At 45.7% G+C, this 13,693-nt stretch overlaps 1 protein-coding gene across 5 annotated transcripts in view; it reads right to left on the bottom strand.

Annotated features, from left to right (window-relative positions):
* Mobp (myelin associated oligodendrocyte basic protein) overlaps positions 1–13,693 on the bottom strand; it is a 32,446-nt gene that overhangs the window by 9,454 nt on the left and 9,299 nt on the right. The window contains exons 3-4 of one of the 5 annotated variants that reach the window (XM_057768220.1): positions 4,343–4,552; positions 3,856–4,135 (exon numbers count right to left, since the gene is read on the bottom strand). The exons of 1 other annotated variant lie outside the window; for it this stretch is intronic. In XM_057768220.1, the coding sequence (XP_057624203.1) occupies positions 3,856–4,135; positions 4,343–4,548 (486 nt within the window). In that variant the 5' untranslated portion in view covers positions 4,549–4,552. Of the gene's footprint in view, positions 1–3,855; positions 4,136–4,342; positions 4,553–13,693 lie in introns of those variants that run through there. 3 more of the 5 variants (XR_009057020.1, XR_009057021.1, XR_009057023.1) reach the window with 3 other exon arrangements.

The following is a 13,693-nucleotide window of genomic DNA, read 5'->3' as shown; positions in this document are numbered from 1 at the left end:
TGAGTGTGAGGGGCACCAGCTCATGGGTCCCTGGGACAAATAAGAAGGAGAAAGTGAGCTGAGAACCAGCGTTCATCTCTCTCTGCTTCCTGACTGCAGGCGCCATGTGACCAGCCACCTCACGCTCTTGCCACCATACCATGACACAGGATGGACTGTGTCCTTTCAAACTGTGAGTCAAAACGAGCCTTCCTAACGCCGCTTTCCCAGATACCTTGTCACAGCAATGAAAGCAGTGACGGAAACCATGGCCGTAAACATAAACACGCTCACATACGTGTATAGTATGTGAACTCTGTTATAAAATTCTGACCAGGTTGACATGTCCCTAGTTTGAGAGCAACATTTAATAAATTGATTACAAATAATGTAGACCCAGCCAAGTCCTGGTCACAGGTTATCTAAAAACTTAAACTCAAGCCTGATACTGAAGGTGGCAGACTGTGAGGCCGCATTTGGTCTGAGTCACTAACATCAGCCAAACCCTGAGTTGGGCTCTGGAGGAATGAGTGTAAGATTGCCTGAACCTGATTAACACACAGTCCTGCAAGGGGACACAGGTAAACAAACCCATGCACAAGGGTAAATGTGTCAAGAAGGCCCAGCACAGGACAGTCATCTGCTCAGCAGGAAGTGTGAGTGGTCGTGAGACCAACGGCTCTGCCAGGGCTCCACTGATGATAACGGCAACTCCCGAGATGCAAGAGAGGGATCTCTGCCTGCAGGAGATGCCCGACGATCATCTTTGCCAACCAAGCAAAAGGGGAAGATTAGAGGATGGTGGCCCATGAGAGTCAATCCTCATGTAAAATGCCCTCATTTTACTCTGGTGTAGCTATGAAAGTTTTAAGTCAAAAAGATTTTCCATTTAGCAGGGCAGTGGGCTCCCTCCAAGAACAGACAGGCTCTAAAGGCTTGTCAGAGTCGAATTCATCACATAACCTGAGTCCAAGCACTCCAGTGTATGTGTCTCCCTGAACACCGGGTCATGTCAGTATCTAAGGACCGACAATTGATGATGTCAGTATCTAAATACTGACACAAATGATGACTTCAGTATCTAAGGACCAACAATTGATGATGTCAGTATCTAAGGACCAACAATTGATGATGTCAGTATCTAAGGGCCAACAATTGATGATGTCAGTATCTAAGGACCGAAAATTGATGATGTCAGTATCTAAGGACCGAAAATTGATGATGTTAGTATCTAAGGACCAACAACTGATGATGTCAGTATCTAAGGACCAACAATTGATGATGTCGTCAGTATCTAAGAACCAACAATTGATGATGTCAGTATCTAAGGGCCAACAATTGCTGCCACAGAGAGTCTATCAGGGATTAGGACATCTGTTAGTATCCCAAAGCACGTCTGGGGCCATTCTCTAGCTTGACAATAAACCTTGAAGACACTAAGCCATATTTCAAAATATGTTTTCAGCATAGATAGCAGTTCAAAACATACACACTTAAGTATCCAGATTGAAATAGAAAATGCACAGTTGTCTCTACTGAAAGACATGATTATGGTGTATTAAATCCAGGCTCTATTAGAAAAAGCTAAAATAAGTGAAATCACAATACATAAATCAAGGTACAAAAATAAATTATCTTATTTTTTACTGTTATTAATGGACAGAGGAGACTGAAGGTATAAAAAGATACTTTTTATTGTGTGGCCTGGTTTCCCTGGGCTGTGGATCTAATCTCATAGAGTAACAGTGCCTTACAGTGGCGGCTCTGTAATCTTGGGACCTTCAGACTAAGTCCCAAATCTTAGAGACGTGGAAAAGAATAAACTGGAGGGACGTGCCGTGCCAGGACCACCACCCATCGAGAAAGAGATGCTCCTACCTTCCACTGAGATGTTGGAAACCAAGCCACTCATTTCTAAAATCAGATTATTCTCTGCTTTCTGGAGAGTCTTATTCAAAAGTCTTATCATAGATCTAAAAAGGTCTTTGTCCAAATTGTTTGAGCCCTCCACACAATACCTCAGGATCAGCATCATCTCTGAAAGCATGTCGCTTCAGAAAATCTCCTTTGAGCCTTTCTTAAAGGTCTGGCCCTGCTGCCCTGGTCGACTGGAAGTTGTTCCCATTCAGTAACGCCTCCGATTTGAGATAGCCAATCAGATCAATAAAGGAAACAATGCAGTGGTTAAATATCTATTCTATTGAGATTCAGAGAAAAGAAAAGAAATCTTGGGTGGGGCTCAGAGGGTGCATGAGAGCCATGGATGGTAGGAAGCTGGTCCTGATTCCCAGGGAGGTAGGACACACACATAGCCTGTGGAGACACCTTGGCTGATGTCTCTGAGCCTGGTGACCATAGTGAGTGAGGCTGGGTCCAAACAAACCTGTGTCTGAGATGGAATTTACCCTCATTGTCTCCTGTGTCCTTTCCATTTCAGCTTGAACTCCAACAACCTAAAATGTCACTGACTGACTTTCCATAGAAGGCTGCCTCTCCTGTATAAATTCACAGCCTCAGCTCTAGATTTTCCAGCCCCTTCTATGTATCAGAAGTTAGCTGGCTGAACCAACCTCTCACTGCAGCCTCTTGGAGGGATTTTGTGACCAGTCGACCTGGATTCACTTCTCCGCTAAGCTTTTAGTGAGCCGTAGCCAGCTAGTCCCTTTGCTGAGTGAAACTCTTGACCTTGCATCTTGCCAATGCTTTCATTTGGGGACATCACAATCCTGGCAGCTGCCAAAGATGATGCGGGTCCTTTATTTAGGGATATCTAAGTAAGGCTTGTTTACTGTGTCTGAAAATGAAGACCCCCCCAAACTTCACTGGTGACCCGTGAATGGGCTCTCAGGAGGGTTCTAGATGGCTGCACAGGGGCTGAGCAGCAGAGCAGAGAGGAAGTAGGCACAGCTGGTGCTCACCACTGACTCAACAAGCAAATCTATTTCCAAATATTAAAATGTTGTTGGCAGGGAACAACGAAGTTTCTGTCTTCCTTAAGTTTTGCATATACCTAAAACTGTACCAAAAAAAAAATAAAGTCTGTAGAGAAGACAAGAAAAGGAGGAAGAGGAGGGTTTGTTCAACACCAAACATGGCGTCCATGCATTCTTGGATCTAAAACAGGAGGACCTTAATGAGTTTACAGAGTAAGCTCTGGGCTAGCCTGAACTATGGTGTGAGACCCTGTCTCAAAAAGAGGAAACGGGTCCTTCTGCAGTTTGCCCACTCCAACCTAACTTGCTGTGAAGCCTCAGGCTCCCATGGCAGAGCTGTTTGGGGCTCCCACAGGCCACAGACCTCCTGAGTAAGGCAGTATTGCACGTTTGCACCGTGACCAGATGGTCTCTTCCTTGATACAAAGAAATCACAGGTTATATTCCTCTCCACAGTACAGCATATCAAACCTTATACATGGCAGTACGGTTTGCTGGGTGACAGACTGAGCAAACAAAGGAGTGTCTTTGCCTCGGGGGCTAATATATGATGATGTGTGTCAGAAGGGTGAGCAAATGGAGCTGGGCTCTCTCCTTCCACACATGCCAGGTACAGAGTCTCCTCTCCTCTCTGAGGCACAAAGTGGCAGCGCGGATCAACTCCGTATTCCCCTCCCTGTCACTGTGGTCAACAAATAGTATACGCTGGTAAATTAGTGACCTGCAGTCCTGCGGGATGGCACAGACACAGCCATCTGAAGTGAGGACCGAGAACATCTGGGAGGAAAAACAGAAGCCACGCCAGGTGTTTCAAACAAGAGGGGGTTTAATGGAGGGAGTGGATTACACAGGCTTGGTACTGCGGAGAGGTCCCCCAGGTTAGTACGCACAGAGAGCAGCTACTGACCTCAGGCTAGGGGGAGACAAAAGGTAAGAGATGGTGTTACCAGAACCTAGGAGCTCTGGTGGGAGAACCCCCACGGCTGGTGCCTGGCCCTCTGAGGGGGCTGCTGCGTGCTGGTGGCTTGGACTTCTGAGGGGGCTTCTGCTTGACTGGTGGTGGTCGGACCTCTGGGCGGGGTCGCGGCTGGCGCTCAGTCCTCGAAGGGGACCTTGGCTTGGCTGGCCTCGGAGGGGTCTTTGGCTTGGCTGGCGGCGCTCTGACCACCACGGGGGACGCAGCTGGCTGGAGCTTGGGCTTCTGGGGGGACCTGGCACGGCGGCTGGTGCAGAGAGGGCCAAAAGAAGCTGGAGGCTGCGGCCGGTCCGGGCTCTGCACCTTGCTTAAGGGATGCTGGCAGGAGCTAGAAACAGCAGGAAAGCCTGCCCTCCCGCCCGCCTTCTGCTTGCCCTCCAGCGCCTTCCTAAGAGAGCTGACAGTCACGGAGCAGGGGAATGTGGCGCAGACCTGGCCCAGAGCCCACGCTCACCTGGTCTTCTGGCAAGCGCAACAGATCCAGTCCTCCTCTTTCTTCTGGTAGAAGCAGCCGCTCTTGCAGATGCTGTACTTGCGGTCCACGATCTCGCGCTTGGAGTTGAGGAAGGTGAAGGGTGGGCAACAGTGGATACTGAAGTGCTCCGAGAACTTCTGATTCTTGGAGAGCCTGGGGCCCTCCTTGGCCATTTTCTGACTCATCTCACTGGAAACCATCGATGTGGGGAGAGGGAGACACAAAACAGCCGATCAAGGAGGGCGCTTTTGCTTCAAGTCCACACAGGACACTGCTTTGTGGAACAAATATGCAGAACTCAGGTGAAGGTGTGTGTGTGTGTGTGTGTGTGTGTGTGTGTGTGTGTGTGTGTGCATGTATGCACATATGCATGTAGTGCCCTCAGAGGCCAGAAGAGGGCCAACATGTACATAAGCTGTTTCACACATGTGTTTGGCCATACTGTGTGTGTGCAGGTACATGTGCGTTCGTGAGCACACTCAGGTGGAAGTGAGAAGTTAACATCAGGTGTCCTCAATCTGACTCCACCTTATATAGTAAGGCAAGTCTCTCACTGAACCCAGAGCCCACTGATTATACTAAGTCACCTAGCTAGTTTGCTCCAGGGCTCTCCTGTCTCTACCTCCTGGTGCTGGAACTAGAGGCAGGCTGCCAAACCTGCTCACCCAGCCTGTATGTGGATCCTGGGGACCAGAGTGTAGATTTACAAAAGGTCTTTCCTCCAACAAGCAAAATGGATTTGTTGTTAAAACATTAATCACAGGGTTAAAACCATAATCAATGTTTGTGTGTGTGTGTGCACATTGTGGTGATGTACACGTGTATGTGGGTGCTTGCACACAAGCATGTGGAGGACTAGAGACATCAGGTGTTGGTCCTCAAGAGCCATTCTTTACTTTCTATTTTATTTAATTAATTTACTATCTTATTTTTGAAACAGTTTCTTTTCTAGTCTGGAACTCATGAAGCAGGCTAGACGGGCTGCCAGTGAGCCCCAGGGATCTGCCTGCCTCTGTCTCCCCCGCCCCCCAGCACTGGAGTGACAAGCAAGCCCCACCATACCATGGTTTTTTAAATCTATGTTCTGGGGACTGAACTCAGATCTTCACACTTGTAAAGCAAACACTATACCAACTGAGCCATCTCTTCAGTCCTTCATACAATTAACAAATACAACAATGAAAGACTATCCTGCTGGGCAGTGGTGGTGCAAACCTTTAATCCCAACACTGAGGAGGAGGAGGCAGGTGGATCTCTGTGAGTTCAAGGCCAGTCTGGTCTACAGAGTGAGTTCCAGGACAGCCAGAGCTACATAGAAAGACCCTGTCTCAAAAAAACAAAACTGGGCTGGAGAGATGGCTCAGTGGTTAAGAGCATTGCCTGCTCTTCCAAAAGTCCTGAGTTCAATTCCTGGCAACCACATGGTGGCTCACAACCATCTGTAATGAGGTCTGGTGCCCTCTTCTGGCCTGCAGACATACACACAGACAGAATATTATACACATAATAAATAAATAAATAAATAAATAAATAAATAAATAACAAAGCAAAACTATCTATCTAGGTCAGCAAGCTTGACTCTCAAAGCAAAGAGCTGAGCAAAAGAAACCAAACATACAAAGAAAATGCCAGCTCCCTCTGTAGATGAGGTCCCCAAATAAGTGAAACTGACCTGTGGTGTGAGGAAGCGGAGCATGGCAACATGTGGAATTTGCAGGGCTGAAACCCTTCCTTGAAGGAAGGAGACAGTCACAGTACTAAGACACAAACGCTAATAGTGCTAATAGCGCAGAGACACAAACACTAATAATGCTAACACAGCACATGGGAGCTTGGATGACTTCATCAACAGTTGACAAAGGTGCATGGGTGGTGAACATCACAGCTCTCAGTACGTTCAAGCGCTCTCTCTCTCTCTCTCTCTCTCTCTCTCTCTCTCTCTCTCTCTCTCTCTCTCTCTGTCTCTCTTTCACACACACACAAACACACACACACACCTCCAGAACTCCAGGAGGTGAAGAACGAAGAATCAAGAGTTCAAGGTCATCCTTGACTAAATAGGAAGTTCAAGGCCTGTTGTAGAAGATTATTTTAAGGTGTGTGACTTGTTTGTGCTGGGGATACTTGTTCAAGGATGTAAGGACGTGTTGCTTTTGTTTATGCTGCATTTGTTTAACTGTGTGAAGCTGTGTTACCGCGCCTGTCTAAAACACCTGATGGTCTAATAAAGAGATGGACGGCCAATAGTGAGGCAGGAGAAAGGAGAGGCGGGGCTGGCAGGCAGAGAGGTTAAATAGAAGGAGAAACGAGGAAAAGAAGGAGCAAGAAAGCAAGGGGAGGAGGGCGGCAGGGGTCAGCCACCCAGCCAGAAACAGAGGAAGAATGAAAGTAAGATACACAGGAGGAAGAAGAGGAGAAAGCCCAGAGGAAAAGGTAGCTGGGGATAATTTAAGAAAAGCTAGTAAGAAACAGGCCAACCTAACTAAGGCCAGGCGTTCATAACTAAGAATAAGCTTCCATGTATGGTTTATTTGGGAGCTGCGTGGAAGGCCTCCAAAGAGTAAAAAAGCCAAAAGAGTGAAGATAACAACAGAGAACCTGTCTTGAAATATAAAACAAAGCAAACAAAAACAGTAGTTGTGCAGGTAAGGTGGCTTGGCAGGCAAGTCTGATGACCTTGCGTTCAATCCCCAGAAACCACAGTCCAGAGAACTGACTTTCAGAGGTTGCCCTGCATGCCTGTCTCAAAAAAGGTTTTCACCCAGGCATGGTGGTGCACACCTGTAATGTGTAAGGCAAAGGCTGTACAGGAGCACACCAAAGTTTTGTACAGTGATCACACAGCAATGAAAATAAAAGACCATAAAAATCCATATTGGAACCGAGAAAACATGGATGAATGAAAATAATGGACTCTGAGATTCTCACTTTCTAGTGAGCCACCGTAAACATCTAAACCCTTTTCCCTCGAGGCTGGAAGGATGGCTCTCCACTTAGGAGCACTGGCTGCTCTTCTAGAGGACCCAGGTTCAATTCCCAGCACCCATGGCACCTCACAGCTCTCTGTAACTCCAGTTCCAGATTTGCTGCTTTCTTCTTGTTTCTACAGGAACCAGGCACACACATAGTAAATAGACACGCATGCAGGCAAAACACCTGTACACATAAAAAGCAATTTTTAAAAAAATATACAGTAAAGAGAAAGTAGACAATGCCTTACTTTTCAAATTTATACACTACAGTTGGGCATTATACTTTTTATTTGAATGTCATAGACTTTGTTCTTACATAAGTTTATCAATGATTTTTTTATCTGTTGTCAAATTTCCAAATGTATAAAATATTTTTGTTATAGTGATGTCTCATGTCAATGTATTAGCTAAGAAGAGTAACCACATGGTATTGACCTAGTGCATATTTAGTATTTGCTAGAGCCTCATATTTGATTTAAAACATTGCATGTTTCTGGAAACCGTTTGCAATTATCTAGTATCCTCGTTAGCTTTAACTGCCAACTTGACACAGCCTAGAGGCCCCAGTAAGGGAGTCTCAACTTACAGACTTCTCGGATCAGATTGCCTGTGGCATGTCTGTGGGGGACTGTGTTGATTGCTCATTGCTGCAGGAAAGCCACTGTGGGCAGCACCATTCCCTAGGCAGGTGGTCCTGGGCTGTATGAGAAAACTAGCTGAGTGTGAGGCATGAGCTTGAGAGGAAGCCATCCATCAATCAGCATCCGTCCATGGTTTCTGCTGCACTGTTCCTGCCCGGGCTCTTTCCACGACTTCCTTCAATGGCAGACTATTTTTTTGGATGCTGAATAAAATCTTTTCTTCCCTCAGTTGCTCTTAGTCAGAGTTTTATCACAGCAAGAGAATAAAAGAAGTCCTTGTGGTAAATTTTTTTTGTGCACACCAGGTATGATTGGACAATTTAGTCCCAGGTGTGGTAGTTATCTTGGATCACAGTTCAATCTTTCAGAGAAGGTGATCCAACTCAATCTGCCATCTCCCAAGAAACGATCGTTCCCAGCCCCTGGACCCCACCACATAGCCTCTGCCTGTTCCCTTCCCACTACACAGCTCACCTTGCCTGCGTGAGACCCTGCCCAAAGGGAAGGCTTCTCTCGGAGTCTTTCAAGAACCTTCCCTTTTCCTAATCAGTAAGGCTCTCTCCTCCCTCCTTGTGGCCTGACCTCTGATATAATTCTAGAAGATCTAAAGACAGAAGCATGCGCACACCTAGGGAGATGCAGTGTGAGGGGGAAATAGCAGGAAGAGTCATATCCACAGCAGAAACAAAATCCTGAATACGTAGAAATAGAGAGAAAACTAAACTGTATAAGCTTCAATGGGGAGAAAATTAAGTCTGCAGCGATAATAAGATGAATAAATTAAAAACTGTATGTAGATGGTAACTGTCTGCAAGGTAAAGACAAGAGCTTTCCAAAGACAACTCATACACGCTGAACACTCTTCTCACTAACACCAAAGACCTAACACGAAGGGTTCCGTCTGCACCAACAGAGCAGAAGAGGGACTGTGGCCCCTTAGCGTGTGGCACTCACAAGGAGCAGATGCCTAGGAATCATGGAGAAGAGTCTAAACCCCAAAATCACATAATGGAGAAGGGGAAGTGAGGACAAAGTCTCTCCCACAGCCAAGAAGCTCCTTGCACTCAGTGGCTGCTGGAGAGGTAGCACGGTGTGACATCGTCTATATCACCCCGCTTAAAGAAGCAGCCGGCCAACAAAAATTAGTTTCCACGTTTTTGGTAGGGGGGGGAGGAGTGGGTAAAGAGGAACGAATAAATTAAAATACATTGTATGCACACCTTTAATCCCAGCACTCGGGAGGCAGAAGCAGGTGGATCTCTGTGAGTTCGAGGCCAGCCTGGTCTACAGAGCTAGTTCCAGGATAGGCTCCAAAGCTACAGAGAAACCCTGTCTCAAAAAAAAGAAAAACAAACTTCTCAAAAAAATAAATAAAAATATTAAAAGTGAAATAAATTCTGTTTTAAAGTCTGAAAAGAAGTAACAACTGGGAGGCTGGAGAGATGGCTCAGCTGTTAAGAGCATTGCCTGCTCTTCCAAAAGGTCCTGAGTTCAATTCCCAGCAACCACATGGTGGCTCACAACCATTTGTAATGAGATCTGGTGCCCTCTTCTGGCCTGCAAACATATACACAGGCAGAATATTGTATACATAATTAATAAATAAATATTTTTTAAAGCAACAATTGTTCTCACACCATGCATGTATCAAAATGTGTCTTGAGAGCCAGAGTTTAAAATGATCTGACACACCGGGCAGTGGTGGCGCACGCCTTTAATCCCAGCACTTGGGAGGCAGAGGCAGGTGGATCTCTGTGAGTTCGAGACCAGCCTGGTCTACAAGAGCTAGTTCCAGGACAGGCTCCAAAACCACAGAGAAATCCTGTCTCGAAAAAACCAAAATAATAATAATAATAATAATAAAATAAAATAAAATAAAATAAAATGATCTGACACACTGTAATGACAAGACTGGGACCAGGCAGCGTGGGGGTCATAACTAAAGGTCATCCTTGGCTACATAGAAAACTCCAGGCCAGCTAAGTCCTCATGAAACTATTTTATGTTTTACAACATACTTAGTATTACATATTACAACATACTACAATAAATACCACAGAGTTTACAGCAAATTAACTAATAAAATAAAGAAATCCAAAACAGTACAGCGATGGCTTAAATCTAGACAGAGGCAGCAGCAGGGGGGAAGACTAGAACTCCAAAGCAGATCCACATACACAAGAAAATGTGGGGTGCGGCAAAGATGTCCTAAATCAATATCAGAAGAAAGGGGATTCTTCATCAGGAAAGCTAGCACAGTGAGTACAGCTTCTTATGACTAAAGGGATCAAAATTAAACTACTCCCCATCAAAGGACACAGTACCGCAGCCAAGAGAAGCAACATCAGAACAACACAACACATCACATACAAAAATTTCTCCATGGACATTTTGCCCACGTGTAAGTGTGTGCACCATGTGCATGCCTAGTGCCCACAGAGACCAGAAGAGGGCATCAGATTCCCTGAAACGGGAATTTTGAGGGTTGTGACCCACGGTGTAGGTCCTAGGAATCAAATGGGAAGCCTCCATTGGAACAGAGGTGCTCTTGGTTACTGAACCGTCTCTCCAGCCCCAGAACTCTCACATTTCTGCCAGTCTGATAGCTGAAGAGTTTTGTAAGACAGGCTGAACAAAGAAAATTTAATTTCAGGATGGTCTGAATGTGAAAACCCTGTAGGTATAATGTACTGTATCAACAGGGTATATGAAGGAAGCATCAACTGGGGGGACTGGGTGTGGTTCCGCTGGACCTGAGGACCTGAGTTCAGTCCCCAGAGCCCACATAGAACTGTCCAGACAGTGTGTGTCTATGATCCCAGCATTCCTACAGCAAAATGGGAGGTGGGCACAGGGGAGTCCCAGGAGACCCATGGGCCGGCTAGCCTGGGCAGCGGAGACCAGGAAAAGGACCCTGTCCCAAATAGAGTGGAAGATGAGTACCCACGCATGAGGTTGTCATCTGATCCTGTGTCCATATTAACACACACACACACAACTACTAAAATAAGTTAAAAAGAATTACTCAGTGAAACTCAGTGTCCTGACCAACCTCTCACTAAGGCAAGAACAGGATGTGATGTCTAAAAAGCATGGCGTCCTAGCCAGACCTGAGGAAGAGGGACACCACTGGCCACCACTGTCAACCAACGGTGTGCTTGAAATCCTAGCCAGTACGAACATCTTTAATTTAATTGTGCTGGGGAGTTAGCCCCGTCAGTGAAGCATTCACGATCCACACGTAAAGACCGAGTTAATCCCCTAGGACCCACATTTTAAAAGTACGAAATGAAAAGGCAGCCAGGCGCAGTGGTGTGTCTATAATCACAGCGGTGGGACTGCGGAAACCAAAGATTCCTTGGGGCTGGCTGACCAGTCACCCCGGTATACTCGGCGGGTTCCAGATAAACGTGGAAGAGCCTGTCACAAACAACAGCGTAAACACTGTCCTGAGGGATGAGACTCAAGGTTGGCCTCTGGTCTACACACACACACACACACACACGAACATGTAACATACATACACATACCAAAATATTCTCACACTGTCAAACTCTACAAACAATCAAACAGAGAAAGAGAGACAGAGAAAGTCCAACAAGATTCCCAACACAGGGACTGAGATGGCTCAATGATTTAAGATCATGGCTGCCCTTCCAGAGGACCCAGACTTGATGTCCAGCACCCACATCTCTGTGGCAACTTCAGCTCTGTGGAATCTGGTGGCCTCTTCTGACCTCTGCAGGCACCAGGTACAAACATGGTACATAAGACATATGTGTAGACAATTGCCCGTGCACATAAACAATAATAAATAAATTGAGAGTATTTTCAAAAAGATCCCTGACATGGGACAACATACAAGAATGCAAATATCTGTAATGTATTATATATTATATTGCTAGATATATAGTATAATATATAAAAGACACTATTCACACAGACCATAAGACCACTGGACATCTACAGGTAGAAATATATCAGACAAAAGAAATAAAGAACTTTCCTTTAGAAATGTATGCAACCAGGGATGGAGAGATGGTTCAGCTATTAAAGACACCTGCCTGACAAAGGATGTGGGTTCAAATCCCAGCACCCACAGCTTCCAATCTATAATTCCAGTTCCAGAGTACAACACTCTCTTCCAGTCCCTGCAGGTACCAAGCACGCACGTAGTGCACACGCATATAGGCAGGTGCTCACACAAGCACATAAAATAGATTAAAATGTTTTAAGCTGCAAAATTTTGAAGGCATAAAAAAGAAATATTTAATACCATAGTATGCTTAATACCGCCAAGTAAATCTACATGGTTAGTGTAACTCTAAACAACATCAGACTTGCATGTCTGATAGTTCATCCCATAGTTCTTGGGAAAGCATGAAGACCCAAGATTAACGGAGATAGCTTTGAATGGGGAATCCACATCATACCAAATATTAGCACTCACTGTGGGCCGCACTAGCTGCATCAGAGACATGGACACACAGTGGCACACACTGAATAAGAAACCCACACCACACCAAATATCAACCCCCTATGACATGCACTAAGCACACATTAGCTCGGGGAAAGACAGATCAGCGAGACGGGGCTGAGATTCAGTGGGGAGCCCTGTATGTAGAGTGGCATAGTCGCAGAGGGAGCATTTAAAATTATCAGTGGGTGGCTTGGTGGTTACTTTAGTCACCAATTTAACTCAATCTAGAGACGCTGGGGAAGAGAGTCTCAATGAGGGATTGTCTAGATCTTGCTGCCCATGTGATTACATCTGTGGGGATTATGTTAATAAATGTGGAAAGACCCACCCACTGTGGGCAGCACCACTCCCTAAGCAGGAGATCATGGTCTGTATAAGAAAGGGAAAAAATGTCTGGCAGTGGTGGCACACACCTTTAATCCCAGACTCAAGAGGCAGAGGCAGGTGGAGTTCTCTGAGGTGTCCAGTTTCTACATAATAAGTCCCAGGACAGCCAGAGCTATATAGTGAGAACCTATCTAAAAAAGGAGAAAGAGGGCTGGAGAGATGGCTCCGCCGTTAAGAGCATTGCCTGCTCTTCCAAAGGTCCTGAGTTCAATTCCCAGCAACCACATGGTGGCTCAGAGCCATCTGTAATGAGGTCTGGTGCCCTCTTCTGGCCTGCAGGAATACACACAGACAGAATATTGTATACATAATAAATAAATAGAATAAAAAAGGAGAAAGGAAGGGAAGGGAAGGAGGAAGGAAGGAAGAAAGAAGAAGAAGAAAGAGAGAGAAAGGAAGGAAGGAAGGAAGAAAGGAAGGAAGGAGGGAGGGAGGGAGGGAGGGGGAGGGGGAGGAGGAGGAGGAGGAGGAGGAGGAGGAGGAGGAGGAGGAGGAGGAGGAGAAGGAGAAGGAGAAGGAGAAGAAGAAGAAGAAGAAGAAGAAGAAGAAGAAGAAGAAGAAGAAGAAGAAGAAGAAGAAGAAAAAGAAAGAAAGAAGGAAAGAAAGAAAGAAAGAAAGAAAGAAAGAAAGAAAGAAAGAAAGAAAGAAAGAAAGCGGTGGTGGTGCACGCCTTTAATCCCAGCACTTGGGAGGCAAAGGCAGGCGAATCTCTGTGAGTTCGAGACCAGCTTGGTCTACAAGAGCTAGTTCCAGGACAGGCTCCAAAAACCACAGAGAAACCCTGTCTCGAAAAACCAAAAAAAAAAAAAAGAAAGAAAGAAAGAAAGAAAGAAAGAAGGAGAGAGAGAGA

Source organism: Chionomys nivalis, chromosome 4 (genome assembly GCF_950005125.1).
Source record: "Chionomys nivalis chromosome 4, mChiNiv1.1, whole genome shotgun sequence".
In the NCBI taxonomy this organism is placed as follows: Eukaryota; Metazoa; Chordata; class Mammalia; order Rodentia; family Cricetidae; genus Chionomys; species Chionomys nivalis.
Note: the sequence above shows the minus strand (reverse complement) of the source record. Positions and strands in the feature narration are given on the sequence as shown.